This window comes from Amblyomma maculatum, chromosome 4 (assembly GCF_055883805.1).
Source record: "Amblyomma maculatum isolate TAMU_Amacu chromosome 4, ASM5588380v1, whole genome shotgun sequence".
NCBI classification, from domain to species: Eukaryota; Metazoa; Arthropoda; class Arachnida; order Ixodida; family Ixodidae; genus Amblyomma; species Amblyomma maculatum.
The window spans coordinates 37,843,687-37,868,012 of record NC_139347.1 but is presented as its reverse complement, the minus strand read 5'-3'; the positions used below and the strand labels follow the sequence as shown (position 1 = coordinate 37,868,012).

Genomic DNA, 24,326 nt, shown 5'->3' with positions numbered 1-24,326 from the left:
CTGGCGTAAGAACACTGTCACCAACTTTGCAGCTCTGAAGCGTTCTGAAGTGGCGCAGAATTTATTTTTCTTCATTCACATTTCATGCCTTTGAGGTCTTTGTGCACTATCACAGTTGTAAAAACAGGAAAGCCTGGAGGTTGCTTCTGGAATGTGGCTGAAGTGTCAACAGAAACAACTCTTCAAATAAAAAACAGATCCATATTATGAGCACTACTGTATGGCTACTTGTCTTAGTTAAGAAAAGAGATGGGAAATGTATGTACATAAGTATCCGGACAGTTTCAACTTAAATACTCAAGAAGGCTGCCACACTTGAAGTGCTCATAATTTTTGGCATGCTTAAAGCACAAATGTGTCATATAAACATACAGCTTAGGCATACTGGACTGTACCATACTTCTGAAGTTGTTACACACTTGCATTCGAACTGCGCAAATACTTTGGTGGAGGTGAGATATTTGCTCATTTACAAATAAGCCTGAGCTGATAAGATTGATGAAGAACTGCTTGCAATGAAACTCTGCACCTTGATACGTGAAAAAGTCATCCTGTACCATGTCAATACATCTGTTTTCAACATTATCTAGCTATACTGCTTCCAAACATCGAAATTTTTCCAAATACAGTCTCGCGTGACTTTTAAATATCTCTACATGATCATTCACAACATCATTCTGAAATATTGGAGTTATGCATACAATCCGCAAATTTCAATTTGTACTTAAAGCAAGGCACGGGAGTCTGTGTAGTCGCACATTCTTCAGCATGGAACAACCCTGCTCATTCATCAGTGTTGCCTACATTCGCATCACATGCATTTCAGTTGAGGACAAAAAACCATTTGCAAAGATAAAAACCTGTGCCACGTTAACATGCACAGAGAAAATGCATGCTATCAAACCTTAAACAGTCATTCTCATTCATTCCGAGATACCTACATTCCCGCGAACGTCAAAACTGACCGCACAGGAAGGGACCGCATAGAAAGGCAGATGTAAAAATGGCAGTTCCATTTGGTTACCCATGAGCATTTCCCGCTGTGCAAGTGGAGTGCACAAATATGGCATTTTCCTAGCACACTGTTGCACCAGCATCCTGTCTTGCCTGAACTCTTTGCCTTTTGCTTTGGCAGCAGTTCCTTTCAAGGCACGGCGTGGCACACATGAAACTTCTTACGAAGTGCATAAAATGGGGAACTATGTACACCATTGGTCACAGTTTGCGAGCTATTCACTGTGAAATCAATTAGGACGCTGCACCTCCGCACTTATCGACGAGCAAGAGTATTATGTACAAGAAACTTCCTGCAGTCTAAAAGGGCATACAATCATGTCTTGTAGATGTCAATGTCTGCTGGCGCAGATGGCTCGGAAGTCCTCCTGTTGTTTTTGAGCTCATTGATGAAGTTATTGCGTACAGCTGTGATGCCGAACGAGTTGGGCAGACGGTCGAGGCCATTCTGTAGAATACGCTCCACTTTGCTTGGTAGCATGTCAGCACAATTGGCGTCTGCAGGCTTCTTTGCGTCTGCATCGACAGGCTGCACTTTGCTGATCTCTCTCTTTGTTGTCCTGGGTCTGCATCAGGTCAGAAAAGAGCAACACATAACTTATTAACTATTCTGAGCTGGGTACGCAAGTATTTAGGTGGTTCCGAAGCACCTCTCTGTCGGTCGCGAAAGATGCAGTGAAATCAGTAGAGCGCCTCGGGAGTGACTTGCCTTTATTTTTATTTTTTTGAAATTTTGCTGTTGGGGTAACCAAGTGCAAAATATTTGGCCTTATTGGAATAGTTGCTTACCATATACTTTTAGAATCAGTTCAAGGAAATACAACGAGCAAGAAGTGGAGAGAAGAAAAGCGAAGCCCCTTGTCATATCCTTCTGTTGGCTATATAGAAGCAGAGCTTTTTGTGCTTACCCCGAATTCAAGTTACCTCTTCCGCTTATCCCTCATTCGTGCCAACGTTTTTTTTTTTTTTTTTTTTATTGTAACACGCACCCGTTTTACAGCGGAAAGTTGTAATAGTCTCCCTATTTGTACTTCCAGTTGGGGATACACAGGCAGCAAAAAAGCGTCCGCACATCATCACGCCTTGGCGGCGTGGGGTTGTCAGGCTAGCGGCTAACGAAAGTAGGCAGGCTTTCGCAGTGGTTGAACGAGGTGGAGAGCGGGATCGCGGAGGAAGCTAGGTGAAAATCCACGTGGTCACGTGTTTCGCATGATGTCACATTGCTCACACAACCGTAGGAACGATTTGTACTTGACGTGACAAGACGCCCGAGGCCTTTTTGGCGAGTCGTAGCGGTTGGTACGCCGGTGTTCAGCAGTCGGTTTACGAAGGCTTTTAAGCATGGTGGCCTTGAAGTTAGCCGGAAACGCCATCGAACAGAAAACCGCAAAAGAAGGTTGAATATGCGCGTTAGCGCAGATAGGCTAAAACAGGTATGTATAGCGCCTAACCAGGCAGACGCGTGCGAAATGCCAAAACGGGGCTGCCTCTCCAAACCTCTCAGCCGCCAATGCCAATCTTTGCTTAATAATTCACCAAGCCAGTAAGCTTAGCTGTACTAATTTTTACTAATTAAAGTAAAAAAAAGTAAAACATATACCAGATTATCATGCTGCGATAAATAAATTAGTCTCACTTGTAACACCAAAGTTGTTTTTTGGGACAACCAATCTTTATTGCAACCTCTTTAATTTCACGATAAACAAAGCCGCACCACCGCCTAAAAAGCAGCAGCCTTTTAGGCGAAAATATACGCCCTTTTCACAAATTTCTTCAAGTACCTGCTGGCTTTGAACTTCGTCTGCGTTAGGCCTATCTGCCTCGTCAGATGCATCCGCCAATAAGCACACAAATGTCAGGAACACCAAACTCATTTGAGGCTGCCAGATATCCACTTGCTCCTTCGCACACTAAACCACCTTGTTTTAAAGCGCTAACTTTTCTTGGCTCGTTGCTCAGCTTCGCGCCCTCGCTGGCTTGCGCGCGCAGTGCGCCAAGATGCTGCGTTCCGATATCACCACGGCGTGTTTAACCTTCGGCGCGAGCATCGACGGCGGCGGTGAGGTGGTGACCCGCTGGGACAGTATTTAGAAACCTTCTATACACAAGATGGGCCCTCTCCCCTTTTCTTTTTTTAGACCCGTCATCTCAACGAATTATAACGTTTTCCCAACCGACGCCTCCTTGCTGCCGGTGCCTTCTGACCGGGCGCGCCAGATGCTTGCGGAGCCTTGCGACTGCGGTAGTTCAGGTAGGCGATATCGATAGTTCCATGGATAGTAACGATGAGCAACATGATGCACAAAAAATACCATACCCGGATGCCATTTTTCGATGATGTTAACAATAGGGTGTTCACGGCATAGTTACGTTTTCAGGCTCGATTACAACACGCGAAAAAATGTGCGTTAGAATCTATAGTAAATACTGCAATCATTACCCATACGACAACAGCGCTCTCCAGTGAAGTGAAGAGCGGTGCCCGTGCCGCCCCGAGAAGCGCGGGCGCTGCAAGATGTCACAAGCTGACTACTTTATGATTACATGCACCAGATAAAAAGGTCGCTGTAAGAAACAAAAGAAAATTAGCTTTACGATTCCCTGTGATTGCTTCGGCGACGCTTACGACCGTGTAACTCGCCACGGCGTCAACAGTGATGTAAACATACGTACTAAGCTTCACGGCGGCTCGACATGTGCAATGCAGAAACCCCACGTCACGATTGACAGGGAAGTAAGTGCGTTGTGCTGCTCGAACACACATGTTATAAGCCGAGCACTATTGTAGTTGCTCTGTAGTTTCAGATGACTTACCTGAAAAGCACGAAGGCTGAAGCGGCCAGTAGTAGTGAGCTGATGACAATGAGTCCTACTGACCCCCACTGGGAGTACTCGGGCAGTCCGACGATGGTCTTCAAAAACCTGACTGTATCATCCCTCGCTTCGACACGCTGCAAGCAAATTAATGTGCAGTAAGTAATCTGCCGTGACGTACGCACAGGGGCTGATTTAAAGGGAGGGTGGCGGCAGCGGTCGCCCCTCTTCAAGCAAGAAATGAGGCTGAACCTCATCTACTAAAGGCGGGGCGAAACAAAATTAATATTCCAAGTGTACTCTGATTTGCAACTGTTGTTGTTGTGGCTGTAGGAAGAAAGAAAATAAAATGCACGGGCCTGCTACTGGCTCTGTAGCTGAGCCACCTCCGCTGCCTCGTGTAGACAAAAGAGAGAATAGAGAAGAAAGAACAGGAAGAGAGAAAGAAAGACGCGCGCCGCAACAACAGCCGTCGTTCACCACCGAAGTGGTGGCGGGTGCAATGACGGCTTACAGCAGATAAAAATTCGGTGGCAGGCTGGTCGCCGCCGCGAGCGGCGGTGACCTACCTGTCCCATCCCCATCAGGGGAGTACTTGAGTACACATGGGTCACCACCTGAAATTCGCCAGCACTCTATAAATGACCTTTTTATTATCTTAATATTCTGCAGTTTCTATTTTGGTTTCTAGTTGCCGAACAAAATCTCCGACGTCGTAAGCGAGTATGTGACAATGTGAGGTATACAAAAGCTGCAATTTATTCGTTCCTTTGTAGTTTTAATTCCCGCAAACTATCAAACTATTACTCTAAACTCCTCTAGAAGCCGTAATGAAATCAACTGGACAAAGTGCTATTGCATTGCAGTTTTTGTGGGCTTCACACGATTTCAAGCTCACTTGTGATGTTGAAACCATCGCTAGGCAACCTAAAACTGAAACTGTGCGCAGGAGGAATTAAATTAAGAATTATTTATTGGGTGAATTTCACGTGTTGATTAATGTCCTATATTTCTAATGCAGAAATACAGGGATGTCTCTATACCATTGATGAAAACATTCCGAAAAACGTTTGGTCCGCCTCAATTAGGAGTGAGTCATGAATCCCGTTCGTGCACTAAATTGAAAGTTGGCACACTTACAGTTTCTTGCCAGAACAGTGGCAGTACACCTTCGGCGACTCGGGAAAAAGGCCTGTAGAACAAAAAGTTAGTAATACAGTTATGCTCATGTTCATCCTTCCACACCGTTCAACTTCAACTGCTTCTTATTATTCAAGCTTGTCCCGATCATTTCTTCGTTTGCAACGAAAAAAAAAAAAATTCAGATATTTCTTATTTTTCACAGTGGAGAAGTTCACACCACGAAACTATTTTCTTCCAAACAAAATGCCTTTGGCCTTTAAACGTAAGCACATGACGTAGCAAGAGCAGGCGCAATCTCAAGGTCTTGGTGACTGAAAATAAAGGAAACGAAGAACTGGCATACCCAAGGCCGAAGACTCGTTCTAGAACCACGCTGATCTGTATCCGGCCTCGAACGTTCACAGTCACCCCAAGTGTCTGCAGTAGTTGAGACGCACGTGAATACAATTCTCTATTTTATGCAAGCCACTAATCATCATTGACCAGTGTCATAATTACCGGTTCGCTGTCGAAAAAGAATTCATGCTTGTTGGTATCCGGGTTCATGCCATCAATGTCACTTCGGTAGGATGGGTCGGCATACAAAAAGTGAGGGAAAGAGAGCACGAGGGGAGCACCTGCATAAAAAAAAACGATTGAGGTTTAACACTTCTAACCCCATAGAGCGAGAGCTCGGAGCGTCACATTATGTTCAAGACTTCAAAGTTCTAGGTCGTTGCGATAATTAGTCAACGCAATGAAAATCAACGTCAAAGTCAAAAGTCGTTGGGGTGATTGGTCAAACGAACGGCCATATTATCCCCCCCCCCCCGATGACTTTGGGCGAAACCTGGCGTAATAGAGCTCACTCCAAAAGGGTCCGTGTTGCGTGGCGAAATAGCTTGCCCTTTGACGTACGCATTAAGAGGCCCCTGAACCACTTCTTATTCTGCTTTTCGAGGATTATTAATTTTTCTTTCTAAATGAGCACCTACATGCCACAGGATCATTGCACTGATCGCATGACAACGCCCTTACGGCATCGTGTACGCTGCCTTCCTTTCTCTTAGGCAAGGACTATGACCGATGCTGGCGCTTTTCTTTAACAAAATTGAACGGCACACTGATGAATAGGGTTAAAACAAAAGCAAAATCAAATCGCGATACTGCGTCGGGAACACTGACTATGCAAGCTTCGATTGAAAGAAATTGTTCATAAAACAGTGAATATAACAATGTAGTGGATATTTTATTATATATACAAAAGGAAGGAAAAGATGTTTGCCAGCCCCCGGTATCTGCTATCTGAGCACAACTGAGGCGGCGGAAATAAAGGGATAGCGAGGAAGCGGTAGAGGAAATCAAAGAGGTGAGCGATACGGCGAAAGGACAGGGTAGGTAAAAATAAAAAGAAATATATACACTATGACACAGTATACAGTAGTTTGCTTGAGGCCCGTCTTAGGTCACTGAGCACTCGGCAAATCGGGCGGGCCTCCGCAATAGCTCTCCGCAATGTCACTGTTTACGACGCACGCACGCGGCACACAAACAAACGCAATTATTGTCAAGATGTTCCATTAGCAAAATTTCCGACGCAGTCCACGCCTACATGAAAGCAACTTGCATTGAAAAAAAAAAAAATACTGTCCGCGGAGAAGTGTGACAGATATAGCGCCTTTTTTTCTCCTGTAAACCAATTTGAATAGTATTCATTGATTCACAGGAAAGGAAAGGCGCAGTATTTGTCACACTTTGTTCTGTGGACAGCTGAACCGCGCCGTAAGGGAAGGGAGGAAGGTGGGAGTGAAAGTGGAAAGAGAGAAAGGGACCAATTTGAAACGCCGCTGATTCCTGCTTTACTGCGTCTGCTTCTGTATGCTGTGTGGCGCGGCGTTGGAGGAAGCGGCAAATGAAAAGCGCAGCACGGACGCCTGAATCGGACGCCAGGCGGGGTCAGCTTCGTAAATGCGTGAATCGTCTGGCGAGGTCATCAGTCATAACCGGAGATGACGTCATCACGACGTCAGTTCCGGTATTAGACATGAGCCAACGCCGTTGCATGAGCGCGTACATCTGGTCATGATGTCACGTCCGGTTACGGCCGATGACATCACAGTCGTTCATGAAGGCTGATGTCACCCACTATCATAATCAACTATCACTGTCATAATCAACAACTATTACTTACATCATCACTGTCAGTATCATCGTCATAATCATCGCTAACTGCCACCATTACTAACTACCACTATCATTATCAGTCACTATCTTCAATGACAGATCCCCGCCGTCGTGGTGCACTGGTTGAGATGCCCGACAACGGACTACCCGGGTTCGATCCCGACCGCCGGCGGCTGCGTTTCGATAGAGGCGAAACGGAGTGGTGTCTGTGCGCTGTGCGATATCAGTGCGCGCTTAAAGAAGCCCAGGTGGTCTAAATTTCCGGAGTCCTCCACTGTGGTGTCTCTCATAACCTGAGTCGCTTTGAAATGTTAAATCCTACAAACCAATCTTTACGACCGATCGGCTTTCGATTGAAGAGCATTAGCTGTCGAAAACGATTCCCCACTGAGTGGTAGGCACATCCCTATTGCAAAAACCAGCGTCTCCAGAGCAAAACCAGTAAGATTTTCGCGCTGGTTTGGCACTGGATCTGCTGGGCACGCTGGAGGTCTGCGATATTCGCTGGAGCAGGAACGGGAAGACACTGGCTGCACTGGTGCGATGGAAGAAAAACGCTGGGATTAGCCTTTTGACGCTGGGTGTGTCGCTGGCATCCGCGATGCACTGGGAGAAGCGCTGTACGTGCGCTGGGGCCGCTCTGGTCCCAGTGCCCCAGTATAGCCGGTGCGGCCTGCGGTGTCAGCCGGAGTAGTATCCCTCAGGGGCCAACAGGGCAACAGCGTACTTTCAATCGACCATCGGGGGGCATATGAAAAATATGGTCCAAGCAAGCGCTTTTTGCTGCGAAGTCGTTGCGCATTTGTAAGAAAACAGACCGTATTTTTTTTCTAGAGTTTTCATGTTTCCATAGGTCGTTTCGAGCGTTTCCAGAGAGACAACGACCGCCGCGCCTCGATCTCATGACACACTGGCGATTAACGCACAACTAAAGCTGGAATTGAATAATGTTGGCTACCATGCATAACCAACTTCACAGCTGATCTTAAGGGCACTCTAACACAATGATTACTGTCAAAATGTTCAATGCGGGCTCAATCGCAGGCGAGCTTAGCCTGCACCACGGCCCAGTGTAAACAGCAGAAAGAAAAACTAAAACCAGGAAGAGAGTAGTTTACCGAGCGATGGGCCCATGAGAGAAAAAGCAACAACACACAGCGCTTGTAATACATAATATTTCGCGTGTTTCTCAAGCCTTTGCGCTCCTTCTTACTCTGCGTATCAAGCAGCCGAGCCCTCGGTCATCGCAATGCTTCCCGCAATGTTTACATACAAATAAGGTTTAGTTACACGCAATTACGGTCATCGCTTCGGCGCTTGCCGGTATTGAAGCTCGGTCGCACTTTTTTTCCTTGAAGGCTTCTACTAAAGCTCCGTGTTCAGCGAAAATTACGCCCACGGTAGCAGAGCACCACCCAAGAGCTGGCGTTGGAAAATTTGCCAGCGATGTCAAACTCCACATTTTAAAATGATTCCAGTGCACAAAATAGCGCGCATAGGCACCCAGAACATTAGTTGCAAGTCGTGAGAGCACACAGCCAGCTAAAATGATCAAGAAGTTGCAATTGTTAGAGCGGTAGCAATGGCCTGTAGACTGCAAACATGAAGTCCGAACCTTATAAATGCGGGTCATAACATAAAATGCAGCAATGTTTCAACAAAATCCAGTTCTCGGCGTGGACGAGTGGTTAGCGTGCTGAGCTAGTGATTGATAACGACCTAGGGACGTAGTTCGAGGTGCGCTAATTTTTTTCTTTTTTTTTTACATTTTTAGGTTTTTTTTTATATACCTAACTTGTTTCGTTACTTTTTACTTTTTAATTTTTATCCCACGCCTTTTTTTCTCCGGGCGAACAGTGCCGCCAGTGCGGAGCGTCCCAGTATGCCGCGTCCCAGTGCGCCCAGTTTCCAGCGTCATACTGGGACAATAATTAGGTATGGCGCTGGAGCGTTGGCACCCAGTGGCACTGGTTTTTGCAATAGGGATTTGAATTTCACTCCTAGGTTTCGAATTCGGGTATCAACATGTTGAGCATATAACGACGATCATTTTTTATGCCACCCGCGTCCTCCCGCTGAAGCTGGTTCACCCGCCATGCACGCCACGGTGGCTCAGTGGCTAAGGCGCTCGGCTACTGAACCGGGGTACCCGGGTTCGATCACGACCGCCGGCGGCCGAATTTCGATGGAGGCGAAACGGAGAGGCGTCCGTGTGCTGTACGATGTCAGTGCACCTTAACGATACCCACGTGGTCGAAATTATTCCTACCCACTACGTCACCTCTTTCTCTTTGACTCTCACCTCCATCCCTTAGCTCTTACTGCGCGGTTCAGGGTATCCACAGAGAAGTGTGGCAGATACATGCGCCTTTCCTTTCCTCTAAATATATAATTGGTTCACAGGAAGGGAAAGACGCAGTACTGTCACACGTTTCTGTGGATACCTGAACCGCGCCGTAAGGGAAGGGAGGAAGGTGGGAGAGAAAGTAGAAAGAGAGAAATAGGAGCCGTAGTGGAGGGCTACAGAGTAATTTCGACACATCGCACAGCACACGGACGCCTCTGTGTTTCACCTCCATCGAAACGCAGCCACCGCGGTCGGGTTCGAACCCGGGTACTCCGGCACAGTAGTCGGCCGTCTTACCACTGCACCACCCCGGCGTGCGCCGACATCGCACAGCACACGGACGCCACTTTGTTTCGCCTCCATCGAAACGCAGCCGCCGCGGTCGGGTTCGAACCCGGGAACTCCGGTACAGTATTCGGGCGTCTTACCTTCCTTCTAAACGGGGAGTTGAATCGCCGTTACGGTTGTATGACCACAGGTCGTTGGTACGACTATGTCACACATTTTAAGGCTCGACACGACTAGCGATTTTGTGTGCATTAACGCAATGAACGTTTAGCACCGGCCTGAAGCTCTCACCTTAAGGTGGGCGCCATCTTGGATTGCTAAGGTGGCAAACCACCATGATGAATGGTGCTTCGGAGCCCGGACAAAACGCCTAGAAAACAGCTAGCTAGGCTGAGTGCTGTGGCAGCTGCGAGTGCATCACCCATGAAATTCGCCATGCCTAAGTGTCTCGATGCTAAACAGAGCTGTTGTTGTGGCTGTAGGAAGAAGGAAAAGAAATTGCACGGGCCTGCTACTGGCTTTGTAGCTGAGCCACCTCCACTGCCTCGTGCGGACAGATTCTTTGTTGCCTGATTTATTTACAGGAAGGGAAAGGCGCGGTAACTGTCTCACTTGTTTTTCCGTGGACACCGCAACCGCGCCATAAGGGAAGGGATAAAGTAGAGAAGAAAAAGAAGATGGAAAGAAAGACGCGCGCCGCAAAAACAGCCGTCGTCCACCACCAAAGCGGAGGCGGGTGCAATGACGGCCTACAACAGATAAAAATTCGTTGGCAGGCTAGCCCCCGCCGCAAGCGGAGGTGACCTACCTGCCCCAGCCCCCATCAGGGGACGTCTCCGCCCGCATTATTAGGTATAGCAGAGTTAAACATGGATAAATTTTTCAACCCTTGGTTATCGCAATAGTCCCCTCCACGCATAAGCGTAGCCATAATCGTATGCTCGATAAACTGTCGTCGAGGGCGTATATTTCTTCCATAAAACTTGAGAACAACTTGTAAAAAGACGCGCTTGGCGTACTGAGACTCTGCAATACATCACTTGTATAGAAACCGCGCTACAGTAATAGGACCCTTGAAAGTTCTTGCCTTGCTTGCATGGGCCAAGGTTGGCTCCTCCATCAGGTAGACTTCTGCCGGCAGTGAAACAGTCATTCTCGCTACGCAGTTGTCCACTGTCTAAAGCTGTTGCTCCGGCAACAAAGCGCTTCACCTTCAGGCCTTTAAACGTTTCTTCGCCTTTGTTCTCCAGTGGGATGGACCTGGAAATTCACAAAACAATTTGCTTATAGAATTACCATAGGAAGCAGATCAACTCGGCAATTTAAAAAAAAAAAAGAGAGAATGGAGGAGCGCAGAAACCTGCAAATGTCCGGGATGAACACTGTCTGCTCGTTGGTTTTGGACAGGGGAGGACGGATGTGGCCAACTGGAAAGGAAAAGAAAGAGAGGATGCGATTAAGAATAGTACATATTTCCGTGTCACTTGGCATTCAAGGTGACGCATTTACGCATGTGCTCGAATTGGCCCAAAGTGTTCTAGGCTGCCAAATACATTGAGCCTCCCTTTCCAGCCGCGATCTCAACGAAACATACGCAGATAACGCTGCGTCACCGTTAACGCTCTCTCCCTCTCTCTAACAAAAAACGCATACTATGTTATAGTTTATTATAAGTCTTTCCACACTTGTAAACCGTGCATTCGATCGTCGCCGATGATAGTGATGACGGCGGTAGTGATTAAGTTGACAATCCCCTTGGTACGGGCGATCGTCGGTAATCAGCCGGATTACGCGATCATGTTGTGCGCCAAGGTTGACAATAGGCACGTCGCGCAGATGGCATCACATGAATATGGTCTGTATGGGCCCTCTATACAATCGGAATACTCCCTGGTGCCATCACAATAGGCTGGCAGGTGCCTCCGTTAAATGATTAATCGCAACTTCATGACAATCGATCGACGCCCGCGGTTGTAAGAGCTGTTTACTGCCCCCTTGATTCTTATCAGACTACATAGCTGGAGTAATGCCTTGCTTGAAGACAACTCACGCACAAAGTACTGCTGCGCGCATCAATATAGAATTAGTGTTAGTGCACTTGTAGCCCGGGGGCTATCAAACGTTTTTGCTTCACGGAAGCCAAACAGCTACCAATATGTGCCAAAGGTACCCCCCCCCCCCCCCCCCCCATTTTCTTGCTGCTTAACGGGCATTCATATTAAACCATGCAGTCCTGTATTAACCGGGTTAAGCCGTGCAACAGGCATTGTGACTTCGAACACTTGCTTTCCTTTGTCTATCTTTTAGTTGTGGCCGTAGGAAGAGCTGCTAGGTGCACAAGGAAGAAAGGAAGGCAGGCTGAGTCGAAATCCGGATATCGGCGGAATATCTGACAAGCACATGTCCGCAGACGCAACAATAACGCAAGCCATGACGCATATGCAAGACGAGGAAGTGTTCGCGTCAAAGGAAGTCTCCGGGCCGGCATGTTTCCTGCGCTCTCACATCGTTGCCTGCAACTACATAAACAATGACGGCCGAGTAGCTGCGGAAAATTAAAAAAATCTATGGAATATCTGCAAAGCGGATTAAGGTTACGAAAATACAAAAATAAAAAAAATGCCCTCGCACTATTGACGAAAGCCGATGTGTGAGCGACCGGCCGTAAAATGGTCACTTTGTGCCAGTAGCCCTGCGAAACTAATTCATAATAATGAAAAAATAGATTTGACAAATTTTAATCATAAATAATCAAAATCTGCAGTCTACTATTATAACATATAGCGTATACTCTGTTTCGCAAGCTGTTGACTGCATAACGAGAGGTGTTGGCAACCTGTGCCAATCAAGGAGGCGCACACTACATGACTGCACTCATCTAGCCACAGTAATTATTGTGTTTCTGCGCGCTTGTCGGCCAGGGCAACGTTGGGCCAAGGTGTAAGACTGCGGTAATAACGTGCGCGCCATTCCGATTATCCAAGATTGCACTAAAGAGCGTTCCGAAAATTTGTTTTGGCTTTTACTTTGCTTTCTGGGTTCCCGTGAAGAAATAGTTAAGTCGCAGACAATGTAGTCGTAAATCAGGTCCACAAAAATAAAAATACGCCCGTAATCTTCGCTTTCGTGAGACTCAACCTTATCAGTCTTCGATGGCCGATGAAAATACTCTAATCTGTTAAGACACTCACAGTAATCTTAATCGGTGTTTCTGGTTACGATGCAGATAATATTTTGATAGAGCCAGTACGTATTTGTGGGTAAGAGAACATTTCACCGAAACAAGCCCGATGAAAACGCTCTATGTTCGTGAAATAACTGCGCGTATTACTCAGCCGACGACAGAGCTGCAAGCCGCTACGCATTTGCCTGAAACAAACTCAGCGCGTTGGGTGATTACTCTTACTCTATGCGGAGAGGTCAAAATTTGAAGAAAAAAAAAAAAAAAAAGGGAGGTGCGAGGGGAGAGTCGGGACGTTTTACCTTATTTCAAAAGCAAAATCCACCGCAGAGGGCAGAAATTCGAAGTTTATAAGAAAGGTCGCCTTCAAAATTTTCTTTAACACACCTTTAACTTTCGTAGCGCAGAAACGGAGTGTACGAAACGGCCGCCGCGGTCAGAATTCGATCCCTCATCCTTGAGCACAGAAGTCGAGCGCCCCAACCACTACACCACCGCGGCGGGGCTTGAGACAGTTGCCTGTTAGGCTTGATACATTTAGCTCCAGAGAGCGGGTATCGCCCGTAGAAACCAGGCTCAGAACAGTTGCGCATAGCGTGAACGTTTTCCGTGAAGGCTTCTCTACGCTTTCAGAAAATATCGGGACTGAGGGGACTTACGTGTTCCTTTCAGAGTGTTGCATTCGTCGCCAGGCCATACCTCCAGTTTCCTGGGCGAAAGAGAAACGTCCTCTGTAGTCCTTTCAGCTTGATTTACGTAATTTCAGAGTCCGCGTTTGGGTTGTAGACAGGATGAAAATAAGTTACCTGTGCTTGTTGAATTCGTACACCTTGTTGACGTTAGAGATGTCATCTTCGCCAGTGAATATCGTGTACTCCCCGTCAACGGTGTCGTTTTTCTGAAAGGGAAACCGAACAGTGTGGCGAAACCCCGACCGCTTGGCCCTTTGCTTTCCCAACACGCGAAATAATTACAAGATCCGAGCACAAAGGAAGGAAGCAAGAGACGTGTGCAGGAAGACTTACATGGACCATGTATCCAAACTGTCCTTTGCGAGGCGTTCAAAAGAGAAGAGCAGAGATATGTTAGCAAGCAGCCGTGAAACCTGTGCTTTATTTCGTGCAGAATATGAGGCAAGGTTTTTTTGTTTTGTTTTTGCATGCGAGTGCTTCTTTCCCACAATATAAATGCTCTTACGGGTAGCAGCTGCAAGGGCATGCGGAAGAAAGATTCGACAAGCTTAAAGAGCAGACAGAACTTCGACAAGGAAACTTCCTACAGTGTTTAGCTAAAGTACCTGCTCTACGTTAACCTTTTCTTCCCCCCCCCCCCCACTTCTTTTTTTTTTTTTCACGTTTTAGAAGCATGACAGTTCCTGTCCCGTACGGCGTCTTACTTAACCCGGTAATTGTTGGAAGTGCTGCAAAAATCGGCTTGGAAAGTTTGATAACGTAACAATTATCGGACGATTGCACTTCCAAAAAATTCTGCCAAGTTTCACGAAGAACATTTGATGGCGCTGCTCATTTTAATATTTGTAGCGTTGAGTATACCACTGCATGTTAGCATTGTAACTCTTGTAATTATCTTGGAACCTCACCATCTGCCCAGTGAGCACCCATATGTAACTATCTTGGAACCTCACCATCTGCCCAGTGAGCCCATGAATATGTAATATTCATGGGCTCACTGGGCAGAGGCGTTTCTTTTTTCTTTTTTTGGGTTGGTGGGCAATGCTTCTTTTATGCGTGACTTTTTTTTTTTTTTGGAACGGAATAGCAGGTGAGGCAAGAGAAGCGAAAGTGAAAGAGAAGCGAGTGTTAGGAAATAGGCTTCGAGAATTTGATGAATAGCAGAAAGGCGTGAATAAGGAAGCGAGGGCACGTGAGAAATACTAAAACCAAATCGTTATGTTACAGTAAGAGTACATTAAACTCATCCCTCAGTTGCATCCTCCTAGCTGGCAACCAGAATCAATGAAAGACCCAGTAAAATACCGCTACGATCCGTATTTTATGCCTTCAAGGAATAGTCTTCCGCTTCTTTTAGCCTTGCGCAGTGTCGGTATACGATCACGATCACGATAATTATCAGAAGGAAGATAAAGTATATTATGTTTCATGTTGCATTAAAAATTCTCCGGTTCTTTCGTTGGTGACGTATGTGCGAACAAAATAGCTCTTCGAACGCAACTAGCATTCATTTGCCTCTTATCGAATGACATGGCTTGCGTGAAAGGCATAGCAACAAATCGGAACCTTATCACCCAAGGGTGAGCTACGAAACATTTTATATATCACATATCCTATGCGTGGGTTAACCCAGAGTTTCGCTTTGTGCTTAATTACACCTGTGTTTCGTGAATCTGTTACGCGAGAAGTTTGGAAGGCAATCAAGAATCCAATAACCAGCCTAAAGGCACCATTTCTCAATGCGCTATCACCGGCGCCCTGAACATCGTAAAAGTAGCGATCTAGATGTGAACGATATTTGTGAATATCATTTGAGCCCCTTCTTGTTTGCTCCCACGGTCTTAAGTTGCGCGTCTAAGGGCTACTGCAAGTCTTAATGTGGAGAGAAAGCTGCACCCACGTTGATCATGTAGCCAAACTTCCCGTTGGTGCCCTGGCGGTCAGGGTCGACGAGCGAGCCGAGCATATCGATGACAGTCCGGTAGCCGTGGCTGAAGACGTCGCCGATGTTGAAGCCCGGCTGGCCTGGCCGCGGTCGGCCGGAGTCGATGACCGAACCCAGCAGTACCAGAATGTCGGGGTATCCGCCGAAGGTGAGCTGCCCCACGGAGCGGGAGATGAAGATGCGCTGGCCGAGGCCCGACAGCGACAGAGACGCGATGCCGCGTATGATGAAGTTCTGCTCTTTCAGCAGCTGCGCCGTCGTCTGCGGTGGCAAAAAAGGTAAGGCAGTAAACGTGCTTTACATTTCTTCTTGAAGCAGAGAAAAGCTTCAAAGTACCGAATCGTTTGTGAAGCGCAGCTGATAGCCATGACATTAAACTGCCGAGAATACGAGACAAGCATTGCGTGCTGATGTGAAAACCAAAACAAAAACAATCACAAAAAAGACAATGACGAAGACATATGAGCATAAATAATCGTCACGCTTCAGATTAAAAATTCCAAGCAACAAATGCGGATATTACTCACCACAAAGGGCACGTTGACAGTCATGATTTCGTTCGTTTCTGGTCCCACCGAACTAGCTCTGTCAAAGTAGTAGCGTTTGGTCTCTTTGTAGGACATCGTGCCATTGTCATGGAATGTAATGTTATGCTTTATCCACTCAGCCCTGGAAAGAGAGTAAAAATAAAATATAACTTAGGAAACGACATGACTCTCCAGAGTTTTTCACAGCTCTTAATGCATCGCGTTCAGATTACTCACAATGCACTTCGTAACGTTGACGACTACATTAGCCTTAACCGTATCGCAAGAGTGAAGTTACAAGCAGCAACCTCACTTTTGTTTTGAGTCCTTGCAATTAAAACAAATGATCGAACTTAGACGAAACTTCGGAAATGCACTCGTGCAAGCATTATTAAAAACCGAACACATCCGTTCTACTCGAGCGACCATGATGTCACAGGCGTGAACTGGATGCGCACTATTCGTTTGCCCCCTGGAAGTTTTCCTTGAGATGACTGATCCTCAGAATGCTTACAATACTTACCGAGTTCGGTGCAGAAGACAGACTAAAATTGTTTTTCGGGTACAAGCTGCGTCTTTCTTTCATATTTCTTGTATATTATGAATATTAGAGTTGTAATGGTGCAACATAAAACGTTTAAGATCGCTAATGCGCGGCTCCCGGTCTACGCGAGCCAAAAGCTGGCTTTTGTAGTCCACCAGCAGTGCAAGCCATACCGACCTACGAGGCGCGCGACAGCTAGTGAGCGGAGACGTGCTTGCAGGCACAAGCAGGGTGTACCTGTAAGTATAAGGCCCGACTTCTTTGACGGCCGGCTTTTCCCCGATTAACACTTCGTTGGGGTTGGTGACGTTGAAGAAGAAGAATCGGATCTTGATGTCATGACTGGTGTCCTTCCACATGGGGAACGCTCTGGAGTGCTTCGTCAGAGACACCTCCTGCGATTAAGCATCGAACAACAGTGGTCACACTCGAACAGGGAAACAACGCAATTTTACCAATCCGAATGCTAGAGAAAAAGGAATTTAGCATAGCGCGATCTAGTGCCTCCAACCGGTTCCTCGAGGCGCCGGCTGCACATGCGCAGACGGTCCCCCAAGAGTTTCGTGCACAGCCTTCGCTGAGCTTTCTTTGTCCCCACGGACGCGCATCACGGTAGCACATCACGCTGTGCTAAATCTCACCGCTGCTCAGAGCACGGTCGTTACGCGCACTCGCCGTCGTGTTCGGGCCGAACCAAATACGTGCCCAGGGTTAAAAAATTTGTTGAAATAACTTGAACCGAGGAGCAAACGACAGAGCGACGAATGTTCCACGTGCAGTTTCGCGTGATTTGAAGGTTATCGTGTTCGTATGAGCCGGAAATTACCAATAGATTTTTCTCGGCTTGACGGTTGCTGAGTGCAATAAAAACGACGGTGTGGAATAGCTGAAGCCTTCAGGTAACTTAGCTCATGGTTTCATTTCAACCTTACCGGCTTATTATGAGGGGTGTAAGCCTGAAACTACCAGTGACAAATCGCAAATCTCATCAACTGCATAAGCTTCACCTGCAGTCGTACGCAAATGAAGAATTTTGAGCGAAACAAAGCTGCGAAATATTGCTGTGCAAAGTACAATATACAGGCACCCATGGTCTGAATTCACTACACTCTTAATCTGGTTCCACATAGGTTACAGTTATAAGTGTAACTTTTAAAAATGTTGCGCTTATAAGTAGAACATTTTTAAAAGTTCCACTTGCTATGTGGAACTAGATTAAGAGTGTAGGATTTTGACACCCTTTAGAGATTGAAAGGTAGACCCCGCGATTAACGCTACTTATTTCTAGCCTCTCACTGGATACTGATGTAGCTCAGACACCCATACCCATCCATATGTCTCAAACTTAGACGTAGGTTTTCATAGCTAGCCATTCTAAATATGCTATATAGTGAGAATACCAGCCAACATGATTATTACAATATGCGCCGCGCCTGGACACTTACGGTGACGGGTCAGCCGCATTTTGTTCGCTGAGCGTGCTCACCTTGCTGAGAATGAACCTAAACAGGTGGTCGAAGCCAAGGAGGACGGCGACGCCCAAGAGCATGAGTAGCAGAGACACCACGGCGCACGCCGCCATACCTGCACGAGTAGAGTGTGCGGAAACAACCACATCACACTTAGACATCTAACACCAGATCAATCCCAAAATTTTCGTACTTTGTACACAATGTCGACGGCATTACAGGTAAGAACTGCTCGCTAAAACAGCATTCAACTGTATACTGAATGTGAATATGTATTGAAGATGCAGTGGAAATAGAGCTAGATACTAAAATGGTGCGCCGCCAACGAATTGAGCACATTCAAAATGAGCTGCGTTGCAAGTTTCAGAATTATTCTTTTGGAGCTGCAGCTCTTGAAGTTTTTCGCCGTACGCGTCAGCGTCCGCGGGGCACGGCTGGCACTGCAGGCGGCAAAATGAAGACGGTAAACCCCCTTTCCACGTTTAGGGCAGAGACGGACAGGAAAAGTGAAAGAAGATGAAAGGCGACGGGTGGCCTGGCTTCTTGAACATACCGCTTCGGCTACGGGAGGGGGTTGGTTCGAAAGCCGCCGTCAGACAACGATTGACACAAGCGTCCCCCAGCCCAGCGCCGGGCCACGGTGCTAACACCGTGCGCCCGGGCTTTCTGTGTACGCTTGGAAGAGGCTCTGCAAACACCGCTACGCCACTTCGAGGTCAAATCGCGTTCCGTTTTTGCAAGGGGATTTTATGTTCATACGCTCTAACTATTGTCTAAACAGAAGTAGTGATCAACATGTGTCTGCTGTAAGGGATCTTTCGAAAGAATTTCACTTCAGAATACCATTCTTGTCAATTTGGATTCGCCTCCGCCTGACTGACTTTCAGAGAAAAACAAAATAGAACGTTATTCAAAATTATTTGCCGTCACACATCACAGCTAATGCTAAAACATTGTACACTCGTAACCGTCCTGGAGAGTTTTCTGCGTGGCACCTGGCACAAGTTATCCCCTGTAAGATAGAAGAGATGGAATGCCCTCGCGGTTACTCTCATTGAGCAAAACCAAAGTTCTTATATCCTCGTCGTAAAAACTAGGCTGCTGTGCTTGCCTACGTATCTTATCTGGTCTGATTAAAGTTTCGATAAGCTCAGCCACACAGCGCGAAAGTATGGACGTTTACTTTTCCTACATTTAGCAAATAAAACTTTTTATTATTATTATTGGTTCAAGCCTTGGTTAATGGAAGTCTTAGCAACAGAAGTTTCGTGGTAATATGTCGCGACGACGCTTAACAAGCACCATAATCTACCAAACAGTATGAATTTCATCACTTCAGCGTCGCATATCGAATATGTTGGATTCTTAAGGGGGTCTGCAACAAGTGATAATTGGCGGTCTGACTTGTAAATGACTTCAGAGGACTGAAGAACAATGAAGCCGTTTCTACGCAGATCCTGTATGAATTTCTGACTGCCGAACATATCGTCTTCGTAGCGTGCATGCCGTTCACGAGTGGCTGGTTGCCATCTCTTGTCAGCGACAGAGGAGCATGCCAAACGGATGAGCTCCGGAAGGGCAATTAAAAACCCGCAGCGCAAGTTTGGCAGCGACAAAGAAAAACGCCGCGGGTAGTTGGGCAGAGCTGGAGCCTACAATGTGATTAGCATTGTTAAAAACGGCTGTACCGTCAAGACAGTCAACAGCACTCCCCAGGCTAGCTTCCGCATTTGTCCCCTTCCTGTTATCGCTCAAGTCTGTGTGGTGTCGGTTTGGCTCTAGGGTGGCTTGTTTGGCCAAGAATAGCCAACCTTCTGTTACAGGTCGTGTCACTGAGCTGCATGCAGTCTTTGAGACATAGTAAATCAAACTGATGCCATGCGGTTGGTTTGCGCATGTGCAAGTAGGGATCTTACCAAAATAATTAATTCTTGTTTTATTTTCAGCTTTCGCCTGTTGCAGAGAGCAGTTAGAAACAGGCGTCTGTAAGAGCATCCCTCGTGCCGAGACGTAACGAAGGTTGGACACGAGTGTGCCGTACTTCGCTTCCTCTGTCTGAACCTGCGCGATGTTGCTCCAGATAGGACGTTTTACTGTGATTCCGGACCTGCGAGCTTTAGAAAGCGCCGCAACGTGGCAAAGCAAGACACTCACACGAGCGCCGGCCACACATGCTGCTGCTGCTGCTCGCCGAAGAGCTCCTGGAGCATTGTCTCGGACGACGTCTCTCCTCCGAGGGCGCCTCTACCTCGAACTGCTCGCAACGAGGGGCCACGGTTGCTCCGTCTTGGGCACCTGGGGGAAGAGCAGAGTACACCGACATCAGCGTTCTGTTGTGCGAAAACGGCACGGCGTTCGTCACAACGACCCGGCATGCAGTAAACACGTTTTGCCCACTTACAGCCGCTGCCTCGTCAAAGCACGGACAATACTTTGCCCATTCGCTTCACTAATCGCTTATGATTTGTGATAGTCTCAGTAGTATACAGATGTGAGCTAATGTATTGTGTGAATGCCACCCGACATTGATATACAGTCCAGCTTTAACCAACCAGTACGGAAGTACCTGCGTGGCCTAGTGATACTGTACCTAACTCAATCTAAGGTTGCTGGGTTCCTTTCCCATCGAATCCTCCATAAAGCTCTCGCCAACTACGAAGGCCATGTCATATCATGATATCGTGGCGTCACACAACCTGCCGACTTACATCTGCCAGAAACATGTCCCTGGTTTTTCGCTCACAATACCATATACTACAACGCCGATACCGAGCTCTCCGCTAAACGGGGACCGCAGCGCTGTCAGCTAAGAACTTTTGTCTAAAGAACTACGCGGCAAAAACACCTCCACCCCTCCCCCATCCCGCCCCCCTTAGCAGGTCGCTCAACCAACGGAGTCCACATATTGCCATGAGGGTGTCATTAGAGGTGCACGGTCAGCAGCTAGGCTGTGACCGATCGCTACGTCATGAGTCTTCTTGACATAGCCAAAGCTCTCGGGTTAAATGACGTCATTTAACCGAGAGTTCATATAAAACGTCCAAATTAAGCTCATCAGCGGTGTTCCGGCTGTTCGATCATCTGTAACTTGTCATATTTTATTTCGTTACACGTAGGTTTCGCGCATAACGTTGGACAGGCTGATGTGCATCCGGTATAACGGCACCGCGAAGAGCCGAGAGGAACAAATAGTAGACGGAGTCAAAATCAGTCGGAGCTAGTGTGGCGCCTACCTTGACGTCGTAGAGAGCAATTGGATTTTGCCCTGGTTTTCACTCCTAGGCTTATGTACTTTTTTCCTTTTTTTTTTTTGTTTGAGGAGCAACAGCTGTTGCGATGGAAATCGTGTAATAATAAAAAGTGGATTTTTTTTTTTTTTTTACCAAGCTGCTCTTTTCATGCGATATATGAAGACGGAAACTGTCCGGTTTCGGCGGCGTCTTTGTGAAGCTTCCATTTACCACCTTCCCCCCCATGCGGAGAAAAATCCGGGGAACGAGGCGGCTCACGCGCAAGCCCGAGGTTTCGTCGACCGGGCAGTGAGCGCGCCCTCCGACCCGAATTTCACGAAGGACGGGTTAATTTCTTTTCATGACATTACCCATCACTTCAGGCTGGAAAGGCGCACATATCCGCCCCCCCCCCCCCCCCCACAAATCTTTAACAAAGGCACAGGAAGTTACCTGGCGCCGACTACAAACACGCTCTCTCCTAAATCCGGCGGTGCTTGCCCTGATGTACCCAGGCCAGTACAATCCAACCTGCAGTAAATGCGGCGAAAGAGCGACATATGATCATATTCTCTGGAACTGCGCAAATGATCCACCTGCGGTGGAATTAATACAGCTCCCTTCTCCCGAGCAGTGGGAAGCCGTGCTGGTCAGCTCGGACCCGCAGATTCAACTACGGGCCATCGAGCGGGCTAATAAGGTCGCCGCCAGCCATGGACTAGCGGCCATCTAGTACGTCTCTCCATCGAACTGCTTGAGCGACGAAATAAATGTTTTCCAATCCAATCCAATCCAAATCACTTGTACGGGAGAAGAGGAGGAGGCAGAGCTATCGAATGACAAAGCTACAAATGACAACGTTCAAGAAGTGCTCAACAAAGTAAAAGTGATTAGGAATAAAAGTCAGGACGATACTAAAACTTCGCCTGAACGATAAGAGGTGATAGCGGCCTCTAGTTAGACATACTCATTAGCATACAGATGTCAGACACCATTTCGAGCGAAAAACTGCTCTACATACAAATAAACCGCCGCTTGTTAAGCGGTGCCCTCATCGGCAGCTTGTCTGGCTCGGTCGTTGCTCGAATCTCGCATAGAAATTGAAATTCTCGAAATTTTTAAAGACCGTCAATTACTATATCAAATAAAATAATATCAGATATGCAGCAACCTTTAATTCGCATTGCACGCTTTAATCACTTTCATTTGTGCATGTGACGCAACGTTCAATGAGAGGTCACGGCCGTTTGCGGAGTGGGCTAGCCTGCCACAGAATCTTTATCTGTTGTAGACCGTCATTGCACCCGCCGCCGTTTCGGTGGTGGACGACGGCTTTTGTTGCGACGCGCGTCTTTCTCTCCCTCTTCCTTTTCTTTGTTCTCTATTTTCTCTTCTGTCTGCACGAAGCAGCGGAGGTGGCTCAGCTACAGCAGGCCCGTGCATTTTCTTTTCCTTCTTCCTACAGCCACAACAACAACAACAACAACAACAATGTTCAACGAGCATTGTGGAATGTTAGAAATCCTCGCTGGAAATCATGTGGCTGTGCAGTTATGCCCTATCAAGCGGTCAGGAATGATTGCTTATTGTTTGCTCACGTTCAGCGCCGCCGGCGACAACGCCGGCTTTTCTGATACACAGGATCCTTTAGCTGTCCAGTAGTATAAAATCATAATCGAATTAGGATCAGCATTGGCACAGAATCGCAAGTGGTAAATAATGGTGAATAGGAGACAATGAAATGGAATCAGATATGGGTGCGTGAGTTTTATAGAAAGCTCTCCCATTTTTTCTGCATTTATCCAGCTAGGCGAAACTTCTGTTTTCTTTCCTTTTTTGTAATGCCCCTCCCTCATATGCGCCAGTAAGCGCGCTCAAACGAGGAAACCGCTTTCAGATTATCGTGCGCTGATTAGGCATATTTCATTGAAAGCGCTACTGTGGACATTTGGAAGATTTCTTATATATTTATTTTATAAGCTCATTCACACTTGTGTGTGGAAGTAGAGTACGCCCGCTACTGAGTTGGGGGAGGGAGACGAAGGGGATCACGTTGTCGTTAACCGTAGCGAAGGATCCTCGCAACCCGTCGAGCGCAAGACAGTTATATGCTGGGCGAATTCACGTGAGCAAGAACAAGGACAAAGTAGCGGTACAGAATGCGTGGGACGCGCAGGAGGCTGTCTTCTCGAGGGACGAGCAGTTTCCGCGTACGAAGCCCCCCTCGCGCTTCCTGAATTCGTGCGCATTAGCCCGGTTTTGGAAGCCTCACGGGTATGACCCCCTCTCCGTCACCCTCCCTCACGACTGCCCGCACGTAGAGAGCACTGCCAGTTGAAACAAGTAAAAAAAAAAAAGAAGAAAAAAAGTGCGAACAAAACAGGCAGGCGCTGCAGTAGCCTAAAAAGTGTTGCAGCGACAAGCACCAAAATTTCCCGCGTCACGTCGTAACGGACAAATTTGATGTCCCTGCCGCTATGCGACGGAGTGACACGCTGGAAGCACAAAAAAAAAAAAAAAATAAGAAGCGGAAGTTACTTGACGTTCTTTCGCACGAACCAAGCGAGCAATGAACTCCACTTCTAGGGTTCCTGGTTGTCGTCAGCCCCGCTGCAACACCAGCTCGCTTCGGTCAACAAAAGACGCGAAATCCACTGGGCACTAAGCTCAAGTGACTCAACTTTTTCCCTCAAAAGACGTTCTCTCTCTCAGTTGCAAGAAACTTCGAACTGAAGGCAAGACAGGTAAGGAACATCCTTCTTTTGATATCTTTCTCTGTCCATTGTTGAAGACCCTACCATCACGTCGCGCCAACAGACCAGAGAACTACCTCATGCTATACGCGGAAGGGTTTCGTGCTGTCTCGGTCGCAACTGCCCGGTACTTATCCAGGCAGCCACTGTGACGCTCGAACAGGCAGAGTGCACGGGAGAGAAAGAGCAACGGACCGGAAAACGCGGACTGAGACG

At 47.2% G+C, this 24,326-nt stretch overlaps 1 protein-coding gene across 6 annotated transcripts in view; it reads right to left on the bottom strand.

Moving 5' to 3' along the window:
- Positions 1-252: 252 nt before the first annotated feature.
- LOC146190745 (scavenger receptor class B member 1-like) overlaps positions 253-24,326 on the bottom strand; it is a 74,196-nt gene continuing 50,122 nt past the window's right edge. For 5 of the 6 annotated variants that reach the window (XM_084601126.1, XM_084601127.1, XM_084601124.1 and 2 more), the window contains 15 exons: positions 20,282-20,422; positions 18,145-18,242; positions 16,896-17,053; positions 16,115-16,256; positions 15,543-15,848; positions 13,976-13,993; positions 13,757-13,848; positions 13,610-13,659; positions 11,130-11,196; positions 10,857-11,029; positions 5,470-5,588; positions 5,315-5,388; positions 4,969-5,020; positions 3,829-3,965; positions 253-1,580 (listed from right to left, as the gene is read on the bottom strand). In XM_084601126.1, coding sequence (XP_084457252.1) covers positions 1,331-1,580; positions 3,829-3,965; positions 4,969-5,020; positions 5,315-5,388; positions 5,470-5,588; positions 10,857-11,029; positions 11,130-11,196; positions 13,610-13,659; positions 13,757-13,848; positions 13,976-13,993; positions 15,543-15,848; positions 16,115-16,256; positions 16,896-17,053; positions 18,145-18,242; positions 20,282-20,300 — 1,755 coding nt within the window. In that variant the 5' untranslated portion in view covers positions 20,301-20,422 and the 3' untranslated portion in view covers positions 253-1,330. The remainder of the gene's footprint in view (positions 1,581-3,828; positions 3,966-4,968; positions 5,021-5,314; positions 5,389-5,469; positions 5,589-10,856; positions 11,030-11,129; positions 11,197-13,609; positions 13,660-13,756; positions 13,849-13,975; positions 13,994-15,542; positions 15,849-16,114; positions 16,257-16,895; positions 17,054-18,144; positions 18,243-20,281; positions 20,423-24,326) is intronic. The other variant, XM_084601125.1, reaches the window with a different exon arrangement.